The 23,080-nt window shown below is 50.5% G+C and overlaps 4 protein-coding genes across 6 annotated transcripts; 1 reads left to right on the forward strand and 3 right to left on the reverse strand.

Moving 5' to 3' along the window:
- The first annotated feature begins 437 nt into the window (after window positions 1-437).
- OTUD3 (OTU deubiquitinase 3) lies at window positions 438-8,063 on the forward strand. Of its 3 annotated transcripts, none has more exons than XM_027905201.1 (9): window positions 438-633; window positions 1,329-1,477; window positions 2,258-2,370; window positions 4,164-4,286; window positions 4,939-5,058; window positions 5,614-5,710; window positions 5,968-6,149; window positions 6,472-6,907; window positions 7,226-8,063. In XM_027905201.1, the coding sequence occupies exons 1-8, from the start codon at window positions 464-466 to the stop codon at window positions 6,643-6,645; spliced, it is 1,128 nt and encodes a 375-aa protein (XP_027761002.1). In that variant the 5' UTR covers window positions 438-463; the 3' UTR covers window positions 6,646-6,907; window positions 7,226-8,063. The 3 variants fall into 3 exon arrangements, with proteins under 3 accessions (XP_027761002.1, XP_027761003.1, XP_027761004.1); XM_027905202.1 differs by having other exon boundaries at window positions 7,230-8,063; XM_027905203.1 differs by lacking the exon at window positions 5,614-5,710.
- Window positions 8,064-10,614: 2,551 nt separating this feature from the next.
- Window positions 10,615-11,808, reverse strand: LOC114068818 (basic phospholipase A2 F16-like; the record flags this gene model as incomplete). Its single annotated transcript, XM_027905207.1, has 3 exons — window positions 10,615-10,758; window positions 11,306-11,411; window positions 11,654-11,808. Coding segments are annotated over 3 exons (405 nt in total), but the record flags the coding sequence as incomplete, so codon positions are not given.
- Window positions 11,809-14,337: 2,529 nt separating this feature from the next.
- LOC114068817 (basic phospholipase A2 daboxin P-like) lies at window positions 14,338-17,908 on the reverse strand. The gene is made up of 8 exons (XM_027905206.1): window positions 17,857-17,908; window positions 17,444-17,588; window positions 17,223-17,329; window positions 16,668-17,149; window positions 16,100-16,156; window positions 15,813-15,939; window positions 15,017-15,123; window positions 14,338-14,884 (listed from the first exon to the last, which is right to left on the reverse strand). Exons 1-4 carry the CDS (start codon window positions 17,894-17,896, stop codon window positions 17,025-17,027), a joined length of 417 nt encoding a protein of 138 aa, XP_027761007.1. The 5' UTR covers window positions 17,897-17,908; the 3' UTR covers window positions 14,338-14,884; window positions 15,017-15,123; window positions 15,813-15,939; window positions 16,100-16,156; window positions 16,668-17,024.
- Window positions 17,909-19,407: 1,499 nt separating this feature from the next.
- LOC114068816 (phospholipase A2, membrane associated-like) lies at window positions 19,408-22,028 on the reverse strand. Its single transcript, XM_027905205.1, has 5 exons — window positions 22,017-22,028; window positions 21,338-21,386; window positions 20,479-20,623; window positions 20,148-20,254; window positions 19,408-19,858 (listed from the first exon to the last, which is right to left on the reverse strand). The coding sequence occupies exons 2-5, from the start codon at window positions 21,372-21,374 to the stop codon at window positions 19,713-19,715; spliced, it is 435 nt and encodes a 144-aa protein (XP_027761006.1). The 5' UTR covers window positions 21,375-21,386; window positions 22,017-22,028; the 3' UTR covers window positions 19,408-19,712.
- Window positions 22,029-23,080: the final 1,052 nt, after the last annotated feature.

A 23,080-nucleotide genomic window follows, 5' to 3' on the forward strand; every position in this document is an offset into this window, starting at 1 on the left:
TTCCCCGCGGACGCGCCGCTCCCGAGGTTCGGCTGCACCCTCCTTCCCTTCGCGATTCCCACCCCGTGATCCCAGCCCCAGTTTCCCTCCGGGACTCCCGGGACTCCCTGCCCTGCCCTGCTCTTGCTCCTCCTGGACGGAGCCCCGGCATGGCCGGTCACGTGACCCGCTCCAATGCCGCAGTCACGTGACCCGCTCCATCTCCGATGTCGCGATCACGTGACCTGCGCTCCACGGTGCCGCGATCACGTGACCCGCTCGCGCTCCCGGTCACGTGATCTGTTCTCCCGGTACAGTGGTCACGTGGATCCCACTGAGCTGCGGTCATGTGACTCCACCCGCAGCCGTGGCCATGTGACTCTGCCAGATGCCGTGATCACGTGACTCCACCACCCGGTGTCGTGGTCACGTGACTCCCCCCGATGCCGCGGTCACGTGACTCCCGGTTCCGCCCCCGCCGGGCATGTCCCGCACACGGGCGGGCAAGGCCCGGCCTGCTGGGGCCAGGAAGGGCCGGCGGCCCGGCAACCCCTCCGCGGGACCGGCCCCGGGCCCTTCATCGGGCGGCGGCGGCGGCCTCGCTGAGCAGCTCCGGGCCCTCGGCCTTAAGCTGCGGGAGGTGCCGGGCGATGGGTGAGCGCCGCGGCGGGTCCGCCCGGCACCCCGGGGGCCGGCGGTTCCCCGCGGCTCCAGCCACGGGGGCAGAGGGCTTCGTCCTCCCCGGTGGTGGGGAGGCTGTGTTCCCCCTGGGGGCTGAGAGACAGATTTGCGGGGCGGGGGAAATCAGTGCTCTGCAGGGTTGAGAACTCCCCCACGGAACTGTACAAGGATCAGGGCGCTCAGCTCTGCTGTGCTCCGTGTTTCTGTAGGGCTTGAGGGCTCTGCCAGTCCCAGCCCTGTTCCCCCGGAGAGCCAAGGGCTGTGCAGAGCACAGGATGGTCCAGAAGTCATTGGGTGAAAGGGGCATCGGATGTTTCTGCTGAGAAATGGCTCAGCAAGTCGTTGGTTTGTCCTTTATTGCATTATGTCACTTGTCCCAGTGTCAGTTTAAGACAGTTTGGCCCCCCAGCCCTCCAGCACTGACTGACTGTGATGGAGCTGATGATATGATCACTCATCTCATGTTCCTGCCACCCACTGCAGTCTCAGCAGCCATTCAAGCAGAGAGAATAGGTGCTGTTTCATAGTCATATTCTTGATAAACAAACTGGGCATAGCTCTTTTCCTTTCCCTTTCAAACCAGATTCTTCCTGCACTGGGTGTTTGTTTAATGCTGTACCTGTTGGCTGTGCCTCAGACACCCCAACTTGTGGTTTCTCTTTTGACAGCAACTGCTTGTTTCGGGCCCTGGGTGACCAGCTCGAGGGGCACTCCAGAAACCACCTGAGGCATCGACAGGAAACAGTGGAGTACATGGTGAAGCAGAGGGGGGACTTTGAGCCATTTGTGGAGGATGATGTGCCCTTTGAGAAGCATGGTATGGGCTCCACAGGGCACTCATGGGAGGGCTTATTGGGTAGTGGGATTCCATTTCCTTGGAGCACCTTCTCACTCCCCAGTTCCACATCCCAGAACCATGTCAGGGCTCCTCTCTGGTTTTTACAAACTCTGCATTTCTGTCTCTGTCGATGCTGTAGGAAGATGAGCTGTTAAACTTGCAATAAATTTGTCTTGGAAATTGTTTAAATTTAGGAGAAACTTGGAGAAGGAATGAGAGGTGAAAAAAGGAAGGAGTAAAAAAAAAATTGGTGTTTGCAAAAGGAACTTAAGAAAAATTGTCTAGTTCTCCTAGAATGCTTGTGGGTATTTGGCTGTTTGGGTAAAGGACTGATTTCTTTGGGTTTCATTCTCCTTGGCCCCTCATGTTTCATGCTGGGAATGCAGGGAAGTTCCAAAGCAGAGGTGAATGCAGCCTTTGTCTCACCAGCTCTGAGGATGTGCCAGGTGCCACATAGGTGATACATGGATACTGGTCTCTTAGTATGTGGCACTCTTCCTTCTGAGCTAACAGAGACAGTGGACTTGCTTAGTTTAAGGGTCTGCTGCTTTTTTTTTTAGAGATTTCTGTGATCATTTAAATGCATTAACTTCTGTTGCTGCCAAAATCTTGCCTGAGCACTCACTGTTTCACAGGTGGGATTTCCCTTCCAGAGTTTCCTGTGCTTGTGCTGAAATTTCATCGCTTGTTATCCCTCCAGTGCTTTTGGAAGTGTCAGAAAGTAGGTTTCTAACTCTTCTGAATGTTTTTCTCCTTTAGTTACCAATTTGGCCAAGCCTGGGACCTTTGCTGGCAATGATGCTATCGTGGCCTTTGCAAGGAACAATCAAATCAACGTGGTTATTCATCAGCTCTATGCTCCACTGTGGCAGGTGAGAAAAAACATTTCTACAGTTTGGCCTCATTTTTAGCTGATGAATACAGTGTAAAAACTTCCTGATCTGTCAAAGATGAGCAGTAGCTGTAGTTAGCTGAGCATGATTTAGAGCTGCAGTTTTTACTCACAGTCCAGTGTATTCATAGAATCACAGAACCAGAGAATGCTTTGGTTTTGAAGGGACCTTAAAGCTTCTCCAGTGCCACCCCCTGCCATGGGCAGGGACACCTCCCAAGCCCCATCCAACCTGGCCTTGGACACTCCCAGGGCTGGGGCAGCCACAGCTTCTCTGGGCAACCTGTGCCAGGGCCTGCCCACCCTCACAGGGAGGAATTCTTGGCCAGTATCCCAACTAACCCTGCCCTCTCGCAGTTTGAAGCCATTTCCCCTTGTCCTGACACTCCAGGCTTTGTCCAAAGTCTCTCCATCTGACTTGTTGGCTCCTTCAGGCACAGAGAGGCCACAGTTGGGTCACTCGGGAGCCTTCTCTTCTCCAGGCTGAAGAATCCCAACTCTATCAGCCTTTCCTCATGGAAGAGCTGCTCCATCGTTCTGATTATCTTGGTGGCCTCCTCTGGGCTTGCTCCAGAGTGGAGAGAGGCTTCTCTAGTGAGAGCTAAATTGTCTAATTTTCAGAATAATCTTTTAAGAGCTTTGGGATTTGTTAGATACTTATTCAAGCACTGACAGATGAAAATAAAGTTTACTGAGTTCCAACATGTTGAATAACCTAATAGGATAAAAAGCAGGGGTTAATAGAACCAAGTGTTGAGTTGGAATCTAAAGGTGAATAAGTGTGAAAGAGATGAATGGAGAATTATGTGTTGGAAACCTGAAGTTATTAGTGCAGCACGAAGCACAGACAGGGCTGAAAGGTGACCTGGTGCATGGTGTGGGGGTGGAGATAAGGCCACTCACAGACGTCAAAGGGTTGAGAAACTCCTAGTTTAGTAGCCCTAAAGCAAAGCAGTTCTGGTCCTTTGCTGGCTGACGTCTGCTCTGGGAGGGCTGTCAGGTCTGTGAACTCCGGCTGACAGGTCAAGCCAAGGAGGTTTGCTAGTGCAGTGGGATTTTCTGCATTCCTGGCAGGAGCTGGAACGCTGGGTAGCTCTTAGCTAACAGTTTGATGATCAGGGTAGGAATTGTTCTTGCAGTCAGTACAGATAATATCAGAGCAGGAGTTTTCTGTGGAAACTGCTGTACTTGGTGCTGACAAAGCAAAGGGACATTTGATTGTTAACAGTGTTCCTGAGTAGAGTTAGTACATTTTCATGGATTGGCTTTCTTTTAAAACCAAAACACAGCCACTTGGAATCCTGTTAAAAAAGCATCTTGTCCCAGATGCAGATCAAAACTTACTCTGGGTGACTGTTTCCATTGTCGCCATCACTTGAATGGACTCTCTCCTCATATTTGATGGGAAAGTGATACTGTGCATTCCCGAGGAGCATTGTTGTAGTTGGATCTGGGAAGATGGTCGTAAAACTGATAGATACCGCGGAAAGTTTAGGAAATAGTTCTGAGCTTTCCACAGAAACATTTTCATCCCACGTTTTGTTTGTTGTGATGTAAGTGACCAGTATTAAGTATCTGGCTTTCAAACCTTCTCCTGGAGGCAGAAGCTCTGTTGTTACTGGAGGCACAGCTGAATTTTTTGATCAGCTCTTCCTGTTTAGAAAGCTTTGGTAGCAATGTACTCTCTTCCTGGCCAAGAAGATTAATACTTGGACAAATCTGATGCTGAGATTGATTCCAAATCCTCATTTGCAGTTTGTTTCTTTTGTGTAGATCCAGGGCACAGACAAGAGCAATGCGAGGGAGCTGCACATCGCCTATCGTCACGGGGAGCACTACGACAGCGTGAGGAGGATCGACGATGACTCAGAAGCTCCGGCGTATCTTCAGATGGAGGTTGGTTGTGACAGAATTACCTGAGCCAGCTGTAGGTGATAAATAAAGCTGATGAATGTTGGCAGTTGATTTCTTTTCTCCTTTGCCTTGGGATTGAGGGAAGAGTGTGGTCCCTGTGTCCTGCTGGGTTAGCAAAGCTCTGAGGTCATTGTGGCTCCTGCTGCCAGCTCTCCTGAGAAAGGCTGTGGAGGATTCCAACTTCTGGGCTGGAAATCAATCCCAAACCTGATGCTGTGGTGTGGGTTGTCTGGAAGCAACCACATCTAAATTATATAGTCATGCACCTCAAGTGGGAAAACAAAAAGAAGAGAGGAAAGAGCTGGAAATGTAACAGCTAGATGCAGCTGTCCTCTTCACATGTCACTTCTTGATCTTAAAGAGTAATTGTGCTGTGCTTGAGGGTCTCTGCACACAGCTGTGTGATGGTATTGTATTAAAATTAATCCATTTATAGGTTTGTTTATTGGCATTCATGGTGGTGTAGTGCATGAGAGTAGTGCAGGAGATGCCAGTGATGATGGAAGTTACGGTATTTCCAAAATGCTTTGACATGCAATGTTTCTGAGATAAGTGCTCAATAATCATTACAATTATTAGATTTTTTTTTTTTGATTACGTGCTGTGTTATCTGCTGGGCTTTGCTTTTCTTCAGATGCTTTGCAAAAACAATGCAAATAAGACAGAGGAAGTGAAGCCACAGAAGGGCGACTCTGAGGATGAGACTGAAGTGGAAGATGCTGTACAAAAAGTGTGCAATGCAACAGGGTGTTCAGTAAGTACTGAGGAGCCTTTCTGTGCTTAGTGTTCAAATGTCCTTGATACATGAAAGTAGTCCTGGGAAAAATTCTAAGAAATATTCACCTTGGACAATCTCAGTACCACAACCCTAAACCAGGATGGATTTCATCCTAGTGTCAACCCTTAAATGCAGATGAAATACCTACTCTGTGTGGATACCTAATAATTCTGGAAAGCTTGTCTTGCAATCTGTCAGAAAATTCACTTGAAAACAAATCTTGTGAGATTTGAAATTGTTTGAGGATGTTGAATATCCCACATAACTGGATAATCTGTGACTCTTGGCTGTTGTTACTGTGCAAATGCTTAGAACAGAAGGGGCCAAGAGTGAAACATGCTGAAAGACCATATTAGTTTCTCTTGATATCTTCAGGAATTTAAGATTTTCCCCCCTCAACTTTTTCAGAAATGAAGCACTAATTGAACAATCATAAAAGCAGCAGCCCCTTCTCTGTGGTGCAGGTGGTTGATAAGTGAATGTGTGTCAGAGATTTGAACTCCTTCAGTGTTCTCCTTCTCTTGTGGACAGGACATGGATTTAGTAAGCCACGTCCTGGAAGTAGAGGATTACAACATAGAATCTGCAATATTTGCCATCTTACAAGTGAAGGAAGGAGAAGGAACTGGTGAGTGCACAGAGTTTGTCACCTGGGGCTTCAGGTGAACATGACGCCCATGTTCCCTGGGGACAGCAGCAGGACAGTTGGGGTTTGCTGTTGTGTGCTCCCACTTCAGCCTTCTGTGCTCAGGAAGGTGGTTAGTGAGGGAAGCCTCAATCCAGCTTCCAAAAAAACCCACTGCTCCAGAAATTTGGGAAGAAGGAATTGGCTGACAATGCAACAGCTCCTGAGTAGAGTGTCTGAGGAAAACCTGTTGTTGGTAGGTACCGAGGAGCAGCAGGAACCCCAGAGCAGGGATCAGAAGTCCTGCAGCAAAACACTGTGGGAGGAGAATGGAAGCGGTTCAAGAATCTTTGGAAATCAGAGCCTGCATCGAAGTGAAACAGGAAACAACAAAGGACAGGCTGGATCCAGTGAAGAGAACCAAGCCAGCAGGAAGCCAAAGGTGTGTGAGGGGGGTTTGATGTGAGTACTCTTTAACAATTAGGGGATGGCTTACTCAGCGACTCTCTTCTTCTAATCAAAAAGAGTTTCTGCTCACTGCATTTTATCATTGCTGTAGCTGTGACTTCTCTGATAACAAACATTTCCTAATGACTTGTGGCACTCTTCCCAAAACAGCCCGAAATAAAGTCCTGGTAAATAGTTAGGAATGTTCCCTGGCTGCTGCCTTGATATCTGGTCATCTCCTTTCCAGTGTGTTATTTTTCCCCAGCTGAGCAGAAGATGTGTGATTTGAACTTTGTGTTTTCACCCTTCCCTTTCAGGCAGCTAAAAAACAGAAGAAGGAGCAGCAGAGGCTGGAGAAGAAGAAGCGGCAGGAGGAGAGGCACCGGCAGAAGGTCTTGGCCATGAAGAACAACTGTGCAGACAATAGGACAGAGACAGACCCCACCAACCACATCACCTTGGTGAAGACCATGGCAGCCCTAAACATCTGACTCAGTGTGTGCTGAGTACTCTGAGGAGAAAAGCAAATAAAACTGATGAAGACAAAACTCCCTCTGAGCAAATTTTGAGGCACCACCATTTGTTACCTTAAAATCGGTTTCTGCAGAGGTTTCCAAGGACAAGAGAAATTCCTGTTCCTTTGGTTGTGGAGAAGACAGTTTCTCAGTGATTCTGCATCAACCTGTGTGTGAGAAGAGTTGTTTGAACTTATAAAGTAGAGACTTGGGTTTACAATTTTGGAGTTAGATGAAGGTGAGAACCTTTTTTTCACATAGCAGTGTCACATTTGCTTTGACATCTCTTGATGTCCCTGGATTTTTTTTTTTTTTTTTTTTTTTTTTTTTTTTTTTTGGTTTTTTTTTTTTTTTTTTTTTTACTTGCTTATGCTTGGAGAAGCTTTATTTTACTTTTCTGTCAGGGAAAGCTTAACAAATCTCAACTCAGGAACAACTTTGGTGGGGGGTTTTCTATTAAATTTAAATGAAGTGAACGAAGTCTCAGAATCCTTTCCAAAGCAAAGTGTGTCAGCCAGGATTGTCTCAAACATGACATTCCTCTTTTCTTTGCCAGGAAGGAATGCAGTGACAAGTTTTAATCTCACTAGAACTGTTGGCCTTGTACTGGGCTGGTTCAGAAGTCATTAATACATGAAGGGAGAATGGGATTGCTGCATCCATGCTTGCTGAAGTTTGGGACCAGCTCCTTTGCTACCTGAGACCTGTAGAGAGAAATAAACCCACCCAAAATAATAATACCAGTGGACTCATGAGACTGCAGAGCCAACTCATCTGGTGATGGTTGATGAGTCTGTAAAATGTAACAGGAGCAGGCAGGAGATTTCTGGTGTGTGTTGTTACTTGGACATCTGGAATCTCATCCCCTTTGTCATATTTTGGAGCTTTTGGGCTGCTCCAGAGCTTTAGTCCAAGCCAGGAACTTGATAGGTGTTAGTCCCCAAATTACATTATTGTAGCTAAAGGAACAAGGGTCCTGGGAACAAGCTTCCAAGCAGTAGTAGTCCCTGGGAAACCTGCCTATTTCACTTCATAAATCAAGCTTTTTCCAGGGTAGGATTTTTCCATCTTAAATTCCATTTTGGTGAGGTCACCAAGTAGGATGTACAGCTTGTCTCCAGTGGTGGTTTTCACTGTAGGACTGAGGATTTGGATGAGGTGAAAGGACTCTGGGATTCAGCTCTGGATTTATGGCTCCCAGTGTTTCAGCTTTACTCAGGTTTTTGGATTTGTGACAAGCACTAAGCTTGAAGAAAGCACATGTGCACTTAGACAACAGCAGGAGACACCTTGTCAGCCAGGGCAGAGGTGAAGGGGATTTTTCGAAAAAAAATCTATGTGTGCTTTGAAGTTTATAAATCAGCATGAAAATAAAAATGCCTTTTTTTACTGAACTGCCAAGATCTGAGCTGGTACTTTGTGTGCTCTGCTGCTGTTAGTTGAAGAATAAAAAGAAGGCCCTCCTGTAAGAATTCCTGTTTAGGAATTCCTTTTCTCCAAGACAGTAATTTTTACTGTAGTGGAAAGAGAGGCAATTCACAGCTTAGTGGGGAGGATGTGCAAATCACTTCAGTGTGTGACCAGTTGTGACAGTGGGTGTAGCAAAGCAGTTCAGGTATGTGTATCACCTGAGTCCTGCCTAGCTGTATTTTGGTTTGAAATGCAGGTGGATTCTGCAGGTTTGAAAAAAATAAGAAAGAATTTGCAGTTGTACACTTGGAATAAGAGGTTTTATCTTAATGAATTGCTTTTTTGTCCTCCTAAGCTAGAACTGATTAAAGGATCATTGTTTCTTGGAGCCTGAGAGCTGTGAAGGGAGTTGTCCTGGAGCTTCTGTAGGTGTGGAGGGAACTCAAACCTCACCCCATCGTGTCCAGGACGAAAGGGCAGTTCTGCAACAGCAGCACAAAAAGCAGAGAGAGAGGCTGGTCAGCAACTCATGGCCATGAATACCTGGAACCAAATCTGGGGCTGAAAATGCTTTAATTTCCAAGTGTAATATGATTAAAATAAACTCTCAATGTGCTGGGCTCTTAAATCATGATATAGCAGTCAAATTCCCTCCGTTTCTGCCAGGACAGCTTTGTGCCTGCCCAACCGCTGTATGTCAAAACACGTTAAAACTTATTTTTTCTCTTTTAAATTTTCCTGTTGAAGTTTTCACCTTCCCAATCTGTTATTTTTTTTTCTAGGGAATCTTTAGGCCACATTCCTCATGGAACTCACCTTTATATAGAGAATTTGTTTGTAAACAGGTCGTGGCTTTTCCTTGCAGGAGGAAGGGGAGGCAAGAAATGAGAGCAGAGGCACATCATGAATCATAGCTCGTGTTTACTCTTTGGTGGAGCTTCATAATCCACAGTCCAAGGATGGACAGTAAGCACTGGATATTCCCATGGGATCTGAGGAGGATGACTCTTTGTTTTGAGCTGCTGGCTGACATTTCTGAGGGTGTTTTGGCTGCTGTTGGATCAGCAGTGGGGTCACCATCAGCCTCTCAAGGGCGAGTACACAGCAGGATGATGTAGCACAGCCGCTTTCCCTGCATCCTATCTACCTACATCATCTTCTCTGGACTTATTTTTCCCAAATCCTGCCCCTGCAGGCAGGAGTTCAGTTGCACTGGAAGTTTTAAGCATTTAGCCAGGTTTTGGATGACCTCTGTAAGTGTTTCTACATATGGAAGGGTTTTCTGCCTGTGCTGCTCTGTGTCTCCCATCCTTTTTTCCTTCTTGGGAGCTTCCTTTTGGTTATCTCACAGCTTTGCCATGACATTTGTGGTATCCACATCTGCAGAGCTTCAGGAACGGCAGGACAGGAAGGAAATTGTGTGTGAAAAACATTCCATACTCCAGTGTTAGATATAAGAGAGATGATTTGTGCTGGTATTGAGCTGTGGGGTCTTTGATTGGTGCTGCCTGGTTGCAGGAACCAGATTTAGAGGACTGTCCCAGCTCTTCTCTCAAAATCCTTTAGTGGCTATAGAAAATGAGTAGAAATGAGTGGTTTGGAGTTATAAAGATGCCACATTTACTGTGGGAACGTGGGGGTGGGGTGGAGGTATTGCTTGTGATGACACACTGGAGTCAGGCAGGAGCCCTCTGGTGCTGAGGTGAAACTCAAAGAAATTACCCTTAAAACTCCTTTATTTTAAGCAGAACACATCTCCAGAGGCAGCCTTAAAGATAGAGGTGCCTCCGTCAAGGCTTTGGGCTGTGGGACAGCTGGCCCTGGCTTGTTAGAGGTAATTAGGGCATATTTGGGATCATGTGCAGTTCTGGTGAGGGATGAGGTAGCTGCAGGGAGTGGCAGCCTGAGGAGACCTGTCTGGACTTGCTTGAGATGGGGTGCAAGAAAAGATCACACTAAACCCCTGAGACCCCACTATTGGACTGCCCCATGCCTGCAGTGATGTTAATTGCTTAAATGCTTGTTAGGAACAGGTTGGGGCTGGATTGAGGCCAAGCTCTCAGAGGGAAGCTGGGGTTGAAGCCTAGTTTGGGGTGCAGCAGCCACTCTCTCTTTCTGTGGTCATTTTTTTTTTTCTCTAGCTCTTAAGACTTACTGTGTGGCTGCTAAAATGTCACTTCTGCTCAGTCTTTTAAGGAAAAGATGCTAAACTTTGTGCAGGCATAAATATTGACTTCAGAAAAACAACTCTGAGGCTCCGTGCTGCTTCCTACCCTTCCACCACTGATTCCCCAAACACAACCCTGGAGATGCTTTACACATTTTCTTTGAAGATGTATCTTTATTTGCAGGGTTTCCCTCATTTTTATGAGTTATTTAATCCTGGGGAGCAGGTTTTCCCTGTGTACTGGCTCCAGGGAAAGGTGCTGGACACCTTTTTGGTGCTGCAGGGCTCTGCCGTGTCCCACCTGACTGCAGGGAATGCAAAATCCCCACCATTTCCATGGATTCTGTCAGGTTTTGACCCTGGGGTGTTTAGCAGAAGGGTGCTCGGCCCTTGCACCTGAAGTTGGGGTAATTCTTGTAAGAATTGTGGTAGGTCCCAGCTGCCCTCTGGAAACACTCAGCTGCCTTCTTGTCGCATGCACAGGTCACTGTTTGGCAGTGGTTCCCGGTTCCCGGAAGAAAATTTGGGAGACCATGCAGACAGGCAAAGGGTGGGAGAGTCACAGGGTGTTTTTTGGGCCATCCCCACCGCATATGCAGACTCCTGGGTTGAACTTGGGGTGTCTCAGGTACTCTCACCTCTGATGTGTGGAGCTGTCTGGCCCTGGAGTGACCCTTTACTTCACTTTATCCCTGGGGGACGTGTGGATACTTGCTTGGATCAGAGGGATAGGCTTTGTTTTGGTCTGTGAAATAATGTGTTTGCTCTGGGGAAATCGGGGTGGCTGATCCCTGTCTAGGCTGGGAGAGTCACCTCAGACCCTCAGTATTTGGCCTCTAGGGAAGGACAAGGCCCCTCCTTAGGGAGGTCTCCAGGCTCTAAACTTCACCATAATCCAGCAAATATTTATTTGCCCTATTCCTGGCACTTTCCCTGTATTTCCACCCCCTTTGCTGCGAGTGTTGCCAGGCCAGGATGGTCTAAAGGATACCTTGGAATACAAGCATAGATGGTATGTGCCTTCTCACTTGGAGCTTTGCCTGTGCACCAGCTCTTACTGCAGGTTATTTGGCTTCCCCGGAGGAAGTATTTGTAGGTGACTGCTTTGGGACTGCAGTGGGAGGAAGCCAAATCCTTATAGCAGCAGTCGTGGGCGTGGCAGCACCTGAGAGCACGGGAGGGGTCAAGACAGGATGGGGGACAGGTGGGACATTGATTGAACATCAACAACGTGCATCCTTCCCATTGGCTACTGCTGCTAAAATGCTTTTAGGGAGATTTTAAGGACAAGCAACAATTTTCTCATTGCTCTCTGCTCCCAGAAGCAGGGCAAAATTTCCCTTGTGGTACCCAGGGAGGTGGGGAGGGCTGGGGCACCTGCTCTGCCTTCACCAGATCACAACTTACCTGTCAGTGGCATCTAGGGGCTCTTTGGATCCCCTCCAGCTGCAGTAACAGCCATAACCATTGTAGGACAGTGGAGATTTCCTGGTCTTGTGCTTAATCATCGCTCCAAACTGGAGCATGTTGCAACAGGTGAGGGCCAGTCCTATGACTGGAGAAGTTGTTTAGGAGCACTGGGAAAAGCAACCTGCCATCCTACCCTCCCACAGCAAAAATGAGCATTTTCACCCTTCCCATCTCCATGGATAGAAGCTGTGAGCACCACCAGGCTTTCCTGGAGGGTGGGAACTGGCAGGGGATTACTCACAGAAGAGGAGCAGTGAGAAGAGCTTCATATCTGGTAGTGGCAGCCCCAGGGTGTGGTGAACCTGAGGTGCTGCCAGTCACACCTTATATAGTCCCTTATACGTACACTTGACAAGGCCCCTCCTTTGGAGGGCAAATACTGACAATCTTCATGTTGCTCTTGCTACGTGTGCAAGTCCCTTGGCACTGCTGGAGGCTCCAGGTGCCTTATGCTGGTGGAGCCCTTGGCAGGGGAGGATTTGGAGGACTGGGATGAGTACGGTAGGCTGGGGTCAGCTCCATGCATGGCTCTAGATATCTCAGCATCTCAGTGCCTCCCTGAGCAAAATGGGAGAACCTGAGGGAGAACAGGAACCACTCAGTGAAAGATGTCCCTGCCCATGGCAGGAGGTGGAATGAAATGACCTTTTCCAATTCAAACCATTTTGTGATCCTGTGTTCGCTTTCCTCCTGGATGACTATATTAGTTTTTTGATGTCTTGGATAGAAAACACCACTCTATGTCTTAGTGTTTCCATCCTGACTTAACTGGGCAGGGAAAAAAGGCAGACAGTGCAAAGCATCCTCCACTTCTGACTTACCAGAGTGGGTGAGATACAACACTGGGAGCAAAGGAAGATCCTATGGTCCTCCAGAATGGCTGTGGCTGGAAACAGGGCTGAACAGAGGCCACGTATGGTGGGGTTTTTTGGTAGTGGGGACTTCTGACATCCCAAATGCCCCTTGCACATGGGGATGCTCTGTCCCTCCCTGTGTGTGCTGGGCACTGTGTGCTGCTCTCAAAAAGATGAGCCCATGGCATGAGATGTCTGGCTCACCTTTATTTAGAAGCAAAAGAAGGCAAGTGGTGTATTAATGGAAGTGGAAAAAGAGAGGCTGATTGTTGTTTGTTCTGAGAGAATCTCTAATTAAATAGATGATGCTGAACAATCATTTAGCAGATTTTTTCTGGCAGATATTGCAAGTGCCCAGTGCTCTGTGTTGCTTTTTGGAGAACCCCAGCATGGACAGGCACTGAGGCAGGAGAGGAAATCCCCCATGGCTGGTAGGGAAACTGAGGCAGGGAACAGGGATGCGACTTGTGTAGGAATCAGAGATGTGGTGAGAAAAGGGAACTCAACTCAGCGAAATCTCTTCCCCCTTCTGGTATGGGATGTTTGTCTCATCAACTCTCTAGGTTAATTTAAGCAGACCCCTTGGATGGCATTGAGTTAATGACCTGAACCAGGGCTTGCCATAATTCAGGATTTTCCAAGTCACTGAGAAATAAAGTATATTCCTATCAAACTGGCTGAGCTCCACATGAACACCTCTCCACCCCAGCCCTTCTACCTGTGCCAGCTTTGCAGTATCCCTTCTCCAAATGGGAAATAAGCCCCAACAGGGCCAAATGCCTCCTGGAAGGATGTGGATTTTGTTTCACAGTACAAACCCCACAACTTTTCCAGGCCAATTTATTGCCATGTATCTGAGCCAACACACTAGCACTTGGAGCTCCGTATGAATGGATTTGTACAGCCAGATGTCCAAGCAGGAAAATACGTGGATAGTTAAAATTCACCCAGAGTTTACAAAGGGATAGTGTGATTCAGTCTATCTCGGCCTGAAATCTGTCCGGGATATCCTGCCAGTGAGGATTTGATCCTTGATTTGCGCCTTGCAAACAACAGCTGCTGGGTGAAGGGCTGCCCACTCCTTCCTCATCTCCTGTAGGATCACATGGTGCTGGAGGAGAAAGATGAAGTTGGAAGGGCCTGATTCCTGGGTGACAGCTGGTGGGAAGCATCACTGATGTAAGGGATATTGCCTGGCCCCATTGACTTCAGCTTTGGGGCAAGCCAGGGAGGGAATTCCAGCTGGGCATCAGCCCCTGGGAAAAGAGTGTTCTTTTGCTGTTTCTGTGACTTTATTTCATCGCTGAGCCACAAGGCGGTTTGGAGCATCGAGACTTCTCAGGGGTCAACCCTGCAGGGCACAAAAGCTGCGCAGTGGGGAGGTTTTTTCCTAAGGGATGTGCTCGGGATTGTTGCAGAATCGGGCCAAAACATTCTTTTCTAGTGAGAAGTCTGTTTTGCTCAGCACTGGTGTGAGGCAAGCTCCTGGCCACCCCAGCACAGCAGAGGTTCAGGGAATCATAGAATATCCCAAATTGAAAGGGACTCACAGGGATCATTGAACTCCAAGCCTGATCCTCCCACAGCATCACACCTGCTCCAGCCCTTCCACCCACTTCTACCTCTCCATCTTGGAAAAAAAATGGACATCTTCAGAGCCTGAAGGCTCAGGGCTAAGTGGAGCAGTTTAGGGGTGCTGCTGCACCTTGGTGGGAATTGTGTCACCTCTCAGCTGTAATTTTTTCCAGGAATTTCAACAGGAAAGCTGTCTGAGACGCAAGGGGTGGTCGCTGGGCTCAGCCGAGTCACGGCACACTGAGGACCAGTGCTTTCGGCTCTCTGTTTTTATTTGGAGCAACAGAAGGTGAAGCAAGAAGCGGAGAGAGTGGACAGGCTTGCAGGGGAGCCAGAGCTGAGGGACGATGCTCCTGCTGGTTCCCTGTGCCCCTCACAGGGCCGAGGGGCAGGTGTCCCACCTCTCCCTTTTTCGCTGTGCTGAAACATCGCTGCAGTGCTGCTCCCCCTCCTCAGGTCCAGCGGACACTGACGCAGCTTCACCGGAGGGTTGTTGTCCTCGTGCCAAAGCCAAAATGCCCCGAGGAGGAGACTCGCCAGGGCTGGGAAGTGCTGCCGGCTCTGTCCCTTCGTGGATCAGTCCGGAGGTGGTTTTGCAAAGGGAATTTTTTGCTTCAACACCTCCTGGCTCGTCCCCGGCACTTGATGCGGCGCCGGAGCGGCCTCTGGGCACGCATCCGGCACAGCCGGGCCGCCCGCTCACACCTGCAGGCGCTTCTCTGGCACCACGTCCCTGACCCTGCAAAGGCCGCACAGCACACCCGAGAGCTTCATTTGGGCATAGCTCTCGGGGGCTGCCCAAAAAAGGGCACCACAAGGGAGGGAGATGGTCTGGAAAGGGGCATCCCAAGGCAAGGGGGTGAGGACTCACTGCAGGTGGGGATTCCTGCCTGGGGTGCTGAGAGGGGCTGGACGGGTCCCACGCGGCACTGCCGAGCCGCCAGCCTGGCATAGCAGCAGGCACGGAGCAGGCAGCACCTGCAGGGAGAAGGAGAGCCTGGACTCATCGGGAATGTGGCACCAGCTGCTTCTGACCTACCTGACACAGGCTCTGTGAGCTGGGCGGGAAGAGCCGCCAGCTTTGCATCCTCTGCTCTGAATCGCCCAGCAGCTGCTCTTTCCAGCCCATTCCCATGCCTCTGCTTCCCTGTGCAAGCCCTGCCCAGCATCCTGGCTTCAGGACCATCCCTCTCCACTGCTGCCATCCCATGAACCAGGCAGCTGTCACTGGCACCACCGTACTGACTGCGGGGCTGGAATTAGGGGTGAGCACTGAGCTTTCCCTGCTTCCCAAAACCCGTTCCCTTCCTGCTGCTGCCCAGCACCTGATCTGCACTTTGCAAAGCTTTGGGGTGGGCTGATGGAGTGCACAGCCCTGGTTACCCTCTGGGGCCAGTGTTAGCCCTCTGGGGCCAGTGTTAACCCTCTGGGGCCAGTGTTAACCCTCTGGGGCCAGTGTTAGCCCTCTGGGGCCAATGTTAGCCCTCTGGGGCCAGTGTTAACCCTCTGGGGCCAGTGTTAGCCCTCTGGGGCCAGTGTTAACCCTCTGGGGCCAGTGTTAACCCTCTGGGGCCAGTGTTAGCCCTCTGGGGCCAATGTTAGCCCTCTGGGGCCAGTGTTAGCCCTCTGGGGCCAGTGTTAGCCCTCTGGGGCAGCGTTGCCTGTACCGGTCCAATGAAGCCCTGGAGGTGCCCCGTCCTGAGTAGCATCCGTGGGCAGTCAGATTTCCTACAGTTCTTCCCTCAAGTCCTGGTGTGAAGGTACGTGGGTGCTTCCCATGAGCTGTGAACACACCTGGAGTGACCAAATAAAGTGATTTTTTGTAGCTTAAATGCAGAAATGAGGCCTGGGAAACGGGAGGAGAAGAGAGAGTCTCCCCGAGGAGTGCACAGGGAATGCACATGGGCACAGGGAGGGAGCCTGGCTCCTGTCTGTGGGTCGGGGATGCACTTACTGCAGGCAAACAGCATTGTCAGCACCAGCAGGACCTTCATCTTCCTCTCACCTGGGCCTGGGAGGAGAAACAGAGGACAGGCTCAGCCAGGCAGCTTGGCTGGTGCTGCCATGCAAACCTTCCTCTCTGAAATTGGGTCAAATCACCCCAAAATTTGGAATGAAGAAAGCAGCTGGGACTCCTCACATCTGTGTTGCTGCCTCTTGGCTGACAGCAAGTGGTTTCTGAGACTGTTCCACCACCTGAGCATTCCCACCCCCTGTCCCACCACCAAAGCATGGTCCTCGTGTCCACTACCCCAGCAGCTCCCACCTGCTGTCCCACCACCTAAGCATGTCCCACCACTTGTCCCACCATTCCAACACCCCCCACCTCCTGTCCCACCACTTTTGGCACTTCTCCCCCTGTGGTCCAACATCCCAGCTGCGTTTTTATCTGGGAGCAATGACACTTTCCCTACCCTTTTCTGCCCTCCCAGCAGAAGTCAGCGTTCCCGCTGCCTCCTGCTCACACCCCCGTGTATTTTTGTTTCCATGGCAGGGGGATGGGGATGGGGGGAGTTGCTCACCGGAGGATCTTCCTCGCTGTCAGTCCGTCCTCCCGGGGAGAGCCCTCCGTGTCCGGCCCGCGGGCTCCGAACTGGAAACCCCGAAATGACTCCTCTGTCCCAAAAACATTGAGTGCTACGCCCCGTCCCTCGCCGGCCACCCCCCCTCGTCCCGTGGGCTGCAACCCGGAGTGACGCAGGCACCGAGTTCTTGGAAAGTTTTGGGAAGATGTTGATTATTCACAGAGATTTCTGTACCTCCCCAACAGCAGCAACTCTCAGAGGACGGAGTGGTTTAAGCACATTGTTTATTTTCACATTACTTAAATTTACAGCGGCACAGGCAGGAGTGCAGCGAGCTCCAGATTCCGGCTCCTATCACTTGCATAGGTAATTAGGGTAGATCTGGTAGCGTTTCCTGTAGCTCCCGACGTTTCTCTTCAGGCACAATGCCAGGCTGCGGTCGCACTCACAGGAGAGCTGAGCACACCAGGAGTCCTTTCCTGTGGGAAGAGGGGAGCCCAGGGTCAGCCCTGGCTTTAGGATGGGCTGACCCACCCTTTTCCTGGATCCTACTGCAGGAGGGGCTGCCGTGGTGCCGCTTGTAGCGGTAGCTCTGCTTCTTGGCGTCACAGTGGTGGTTCAGGAGGCTGAGGTAGCAGGTATCGTGCAGCTGGCAGCACCTGCAGGGGAAATCAAAACTTTAGGGGTTGGGCTTTTCCTTCCCTCACCCCTCCGAATTTGAAAATATTCAAGGATGTGTTGTTCAGGCAGGGGGGTTTCAGGCGGGTTCTCACCTGTCTGAGGCGTCCTTGGGCTGCCCCTTGCCCCCCAGGCCGCAGTAGCAGCCATAGAAGGCGTAGTGCAGCAAAGCATTTTTCCCTGTCACTTCCGTGATCATGCTGTGCAGCTGCAAGAGGCTCCCATGGGCTGGGCACAAGCCTGAAGAGGGGAAATCAGGGGGATCATGCTGATTCCCAGCCCCTCTGCAGCACCTCCATCCCTCCAGCCCCCAAACTGGCACCAGGGTGGTGACAGAAATTATAAGACAATGGAGAGGGAACTTGCTCCCAGCTTGGTGCAGGAGAGTTGTTGCATATTTGGGAGAGATGGTGATGGGAAAAGGTGAAGAAATCACCATCCTGGTCCTAATTTCCACAGATGTAACTTCACAGGGAGCCATGGGACTGGTGGGAGTGAGGACACTTACGCCAAGCAAACAGCACAGAGAGAGCCAGGAGAGAATTCATCCTTCTGACAGCCCTGGGAGAGGAAAGCAAACCATTCCCTGTTATACCAAAACCAAACCATTCCCTTCTTTCTTCCTCCTCATCTGGGAGCAGAGATACTCCCCCTCTCTTGGGACTAGAGAAGATGAGGGGAGTGAAGATGGCACCTGTCACTTCAGCACAAAGCATTGAGGGAAAGTGATGGGAATTGGATGGTGCAGTTGTGGAAAAAAGCAAAATGAAGAGAAAGGAAGAAAAGTTGGAGGAATTATCAGCCCTCAGTGGCTGCACCCACTGCTCTTCCTCCAAGCTGGCATCTCAGGTAGCATCTCCTTTGCTCCTGCTTTCACGGCATGGATTTTGCTCCCATATTGCTTCTGGTTAAAGGAGAAAAGGGATAAAAAGCATTTCTCCGTCCCCACTTACTTTGGTCCTGCAGTGGTCCACTTACAGTGTCCTGCAGCCAGCTGGGCTTTCTTTATAAAGGGTTTGCTCACATCTGTCTGGGGCTCCTTTGACTCAAACGTTGCTGACTGGGCTTCTCTGCAAAAGAGAAGGCTCCATCCTTCCCCTTTACAGGAGTGTCAGAAATCCCCCCAGCGCCCCACCTCTGCACCTCACATGCGGGGGCTGCTGCTGGGTGGGATGAGGTGGCAAAGCAGCGTCACTTCCAGGCTGAGGAGGAAGCCAACACCCCCTGATCCTGGTCAGAAATGCCTGAACATCTTCTCTTTTGTCCTTCCCAGCACCACAAAGCCATATCAGGGGGAAAGAACAGCCCTGGTTCAGCCTGGGCAGGAATGAAGTAGGTTTGGGATTTTCAAGAGGATGTACAGTTTGGGAACTGACCCTCTGCAAAACTGGTTCAGGGTTAGTTATCAGTTGTTTGGGGGAAATCTGTGGGCAAACTGAAAGCATCTCTAAATATACAAGTTCCCAGAGACATGAGGTTGGGCAGACACTGGATGATTAAACCCTCCCTCACTCTGAGAAAAAAAATGAATCAAAATGAATGTTTTGTGGTGAGCAAATGCAACTTCCCTTATTTTATTCTGTATGATTTTTCCACACCCTCATTACAGCTCTTCTGCAGAAACCATTCAGGTCACCAACTGCCCTCCTAAATTAGCATCCACCTAATTTAGCTTGGTCATGGTTTTGAAATCTTCCCTCCTCTGTGGATGGCTATTCTTTACCCTTAATTTCTGTAGAATCTCGTAATGGTTTGGGTTGGAAGGGACCTTAAAGCTCATCTCCTTCCACCCCCCTGCCATGGGGACACCTTCCACTATCCCAGGTTGTTCCAAGCCCTGTCCAGCCTGGTCTTTGGACACTTCCAGGAATGGGGCAGCTGCAGCTTTTCTGGGCAACCTGTTCCCCAAAGTTGTTGCTCCACGTTGGGATAGACCTGTGAATTACAGCCCTCCTGGGACCACGGAAGTATTGGAATGTTGGGCAGAGGGTGTGGTTGAGGTGTGGGATGCGGAAGTGCTCCCCAAACTCAGCAGCCACTATTGCAGTGCCTTAATCTCAGTGGCCCTTACAGAAAAACACCCCAGAATCAGTTTATATTCCTTTTATTATAGGTCTTTATTATCTTTTCTGAGAAATTAAATCAAGGGAGGAGGAAGGGTTACAAGAAAGAGGACATTGGTGTGTCTTTCTGGGAACTGGGGGGTTTCCATCCATGATGTGTGTGTGCCCTTCCTCATCCTGAGCACCTCGCAGGGAGCCTTGTGGGCTCTGGTTCTCCTCAGCCCCCACGCCAGGCTTTTCTTGCCACAGCAATGGGGGAAACCAGACACAATCTGGAGGTCTGTGAGCAGATTCCCCCTCCTCAGCACTGGAGCTCGTTTCCTTGGCATTTCAGCTTGAAGTAGAAGCGGTAGGAATGACTGTACGAGGGCAGAGTGCTCGCGAAGCACGAGGCCACTGCCTTGTCACACAGGCAAGTCTCTCTCTCACACCAGCTCTGCTTGTTACCTGTGGGGTGGAAACACAGTGCCCCGTGGTGGCTTTTCTGGTGGGGTCCCCTCAGGACACCCCCAATGCTTGGAGCTTCCTCGGGGAAGTGGATGAAACAGTGTCCCAGTGCTTGCTCTCTCCCACCTGTTGCATCCCTTGCAATGCCCATTTAATTATCAGACCTGGACAGGAATCAGGCTGGTTTCACCCCAGGGGTTGCCCTCCCTAGTGCCCTGCTCCGGGGATGGGGTGTCATGGGGAGCAGTGCTGGTTCCCCACCTCCATGGAACCCCTTTTCTATACTCACTGCAGGTGATGTGTCCGTCATCCGTGGTGAACGTGTACGTTGTGATCAAGGGGCTGCACTTGCCCTCCCTCACCCTCCTGTAGCAGCAGTCGTGGGCTTGGCAGCACCTGTGGGGACACCACGTCAGCTGCGGCCCTCCGACCCTCCCTTACCACACCTGGAAGGTAAGGGAAGGTCCAGCCTCAAATTCAAGGCGACCCGGAGGAGGGCATGGTCAGGCAGCAGCAGGACGTGGCTGGGGAAGGGGGCAAACCCCCATCTCAGAGTACAGCATTTTAGGGACTGCCCTTCACTGGGGTGGGTGAGGGGTGATGCTGTTCCAGATACTCACCGGTCGGTGGGATCCACAGGGGTCCCGCTGCCCCCAATGCCACAGAAACACCCATACCAGCTGTAGGAGAGCAGGGCACTTTTCCCTGTGGTCGCCCTGATCATCCGCTCCAGCTCCAGGACACTGGTGCCAGCTGGGAGCAGCCCTGTGGAGAGGCAGAGGGAGGGGGCTTGTGCCGGTGCAGAGTGGGGAGGTTGCTGGTGTTCCCAACACCTCACACCAGGCAGAGAATTAAATGTCTGGCACTGCTGGAAACACACTTTCAGGAGTTTGAACCATGAGGAACCCTAACCCCACCCCAGGGATTATAGAATCATAGAATTCCAGAACAGTTTGGGAGTGAAGGGACCTTAAAGATCATCTCATTCCACCCCCTGCCATGGGCAGGGACACCTTCCACAAGCCCAGGTTGCTTTAAGCCTCATCCAGCCTGGCCGTGAACACTTCCAGGGCTGGGGCAGCCACAGCTTCTCTGGGCACCCTGTGCCAGGGCCTGCCCACCCTCACAGGGAAAATGTCTGGCTTCTGCACCCCCTGGATTCAGTCTGGCAGAAGGTATTGCTCTTTGGACAGGCAACAAGCCTGTAAGCCGTGCTGCAACCAGCAATCCCCCATCACCAGGGTCAGCCATGGGCTTGGCACAGACAGGAAATGTTCCAACAATCTCCAGGGCCCCGTGAAATAAATATGGATCTGGGCATCCCAAAGCCTCCCCCTCACAAAGCCCTCCAGGACTTCAGCAGTGCTACATGAAGTGTTGGAGTGAAATTGCAAAATTTAAGCAAAAAACTGAATTGTTCCCAAATCTTGAGGTTGGCAGGTGGATCCCGGTGTGTCCTGGGGGCAGCGGGGCACTTACCACAAGCCAGGAGCACAGCAAGGAGGAGATTCCTCATCCTGGGGCTGCCCTAGAGAGGGAACAGCAAAGGTGGGCGATGAATCAGGGGCAGGACAGGCGCCTGCCCACACCAAGGGCAGGCCTCCTGGTGACATTCGTGTCACTATGGATTCAAAGCCTTCTGAAGGCATCACTGTGTCCCAGTGACTCCTCAAGGGGCCCTTTAGCCTGGATTTGGGATGCAGCGCTTGTCACGGACATGGTGGCTGATCCTGCCTGGGGCTGATGAAGCAGCTCCTGATTCACAGCCTCCCCCCACCACCCCTTGAGCTGCCAGATGAGTAACAGGGCAATAAAATCCCACTCTCCTTACCCCTTCCTGGACCTGCAGCTTTGATGCCACTGGCTCAAAGGGTTTGGTTTTTATAGCTGGCCAGGCCCACCCCCTCCTCTATCTGCGCTGTCATCCCAAGCTGGGCTCGCCCGGAGCAGGGAGCGTGTTCCCATCTTTCTCTTTCCCAAAAATCATGAGTTTCCCCAAGCAGCGAGCACCAGCACTCCCTCCATTTGCTCATTGCTGGGCATGAGGCCATCTCTGTCCCTACATGAAGCCATTCAAGGCCTTGGCCATGGTTTTAAAATCTGTGGGATATAGTGGCTGGAGCGATGGGATAAAAGTGATTTACATCCAGGCTGGCACCTCAGAGGTTGTTGAATCCTTGTTCCAGCTGCAGAGGTGGCACTTTGGGCTCAGTGTTTTCTGAAGTGAGCCCTTGGTTTTACCAGTTCACATGCTGAAGCTTCAGAGGTGGTATCTTTTGGCTCCTTCGTTGCAATTGTCCCCTCAGATCCATGGCTGCATCCAAATCCAGCCTCACTGAATCACAAGGGGAGGTGAAGGAAAGACAGCCAACATCATGAGTGCAATTCCTGGGTCTGCAGTTTTCCTGTCCTGCCCTCTGTGGCTTTCCTGTCTGCCCAGACTGTGTGGGAAAGGGGTCTGAGAAATTAAATCATGAGCAGCAAAGGCTGGAAAAGCCATGGAAACCTGAGTTGGAATTCTTGGGGCATACAGTTTATTTAATCACCATAACTCAAACATGATACAGAGACGTGGGGGAGGCAGAAAAGCAGAGGAGATAAGGAACAAAAGCTGCTGGTTTTCCCCTAAACCATGGGGCCGAGAGCAAACACAGACACAAATGCAGGTATCTGGTGATATGCAGGGCTCCACCCTCAAGGATTAACCTGGGGAAGGGAATTTGGGGTTGAGAATTGTAAGGAAATAACTTAGGGGTCTGGAGTCAAGAAGAAAAAGCTCTGTGGAATTTCTTGAGAAGCCACCAAAGCTGTTGCTGGAAGGGACGTCACCTCCTGACTGTCCTCCAAGGGGGCAGAGCTGTCTGTCCCAGGGCTTTGCTTCCCTCTAATCCTTAATTTTCTGCTGCAAGTGGAATAAAAGCCATCCAAGCCTATTAAGAAGGGGGTGCAACACCTCACCTGCCTCTTTAGTCGGCATCTGCACAAGAAACCATCCCAAAATGCCACAGTGACAATCCAGCAGCCAAACCTCTGCTTTCCTCACCTCCCTTTGAAAACCAAGGCAATCTCTAGCAATTAATTGATCCCTTTCCCACCTCCTCCACAAACACTTCTATTACAGAAGGATTCCAAAGGTGGTGTTCACTGGCTGTGCTATTTGTGTTTTAACACTGCAGGTTCTTGGTTTTGGGGGAAAGACCTGCAGAGTTTTCTGTAGAGTTT

The sequence above is a fragment of the Empidonax traillii genome, unplaced genomic scaffold (assembly GCF_003031625.1).
Source record: "Empidonax traillii isolate 1590-97213 ecotype Southwest subspecies unplaced genomic scaffold, ASM303162v1 scaffold1129:size175808, whole genome shotgun sequence".
In the NCBI taxonomy this organism is placed as follows: Eukaryota; Metazoa; Chordata; class Aves; order Passeriformes; family Tyrannidae; genus Empidonax; species Empidonax traillii.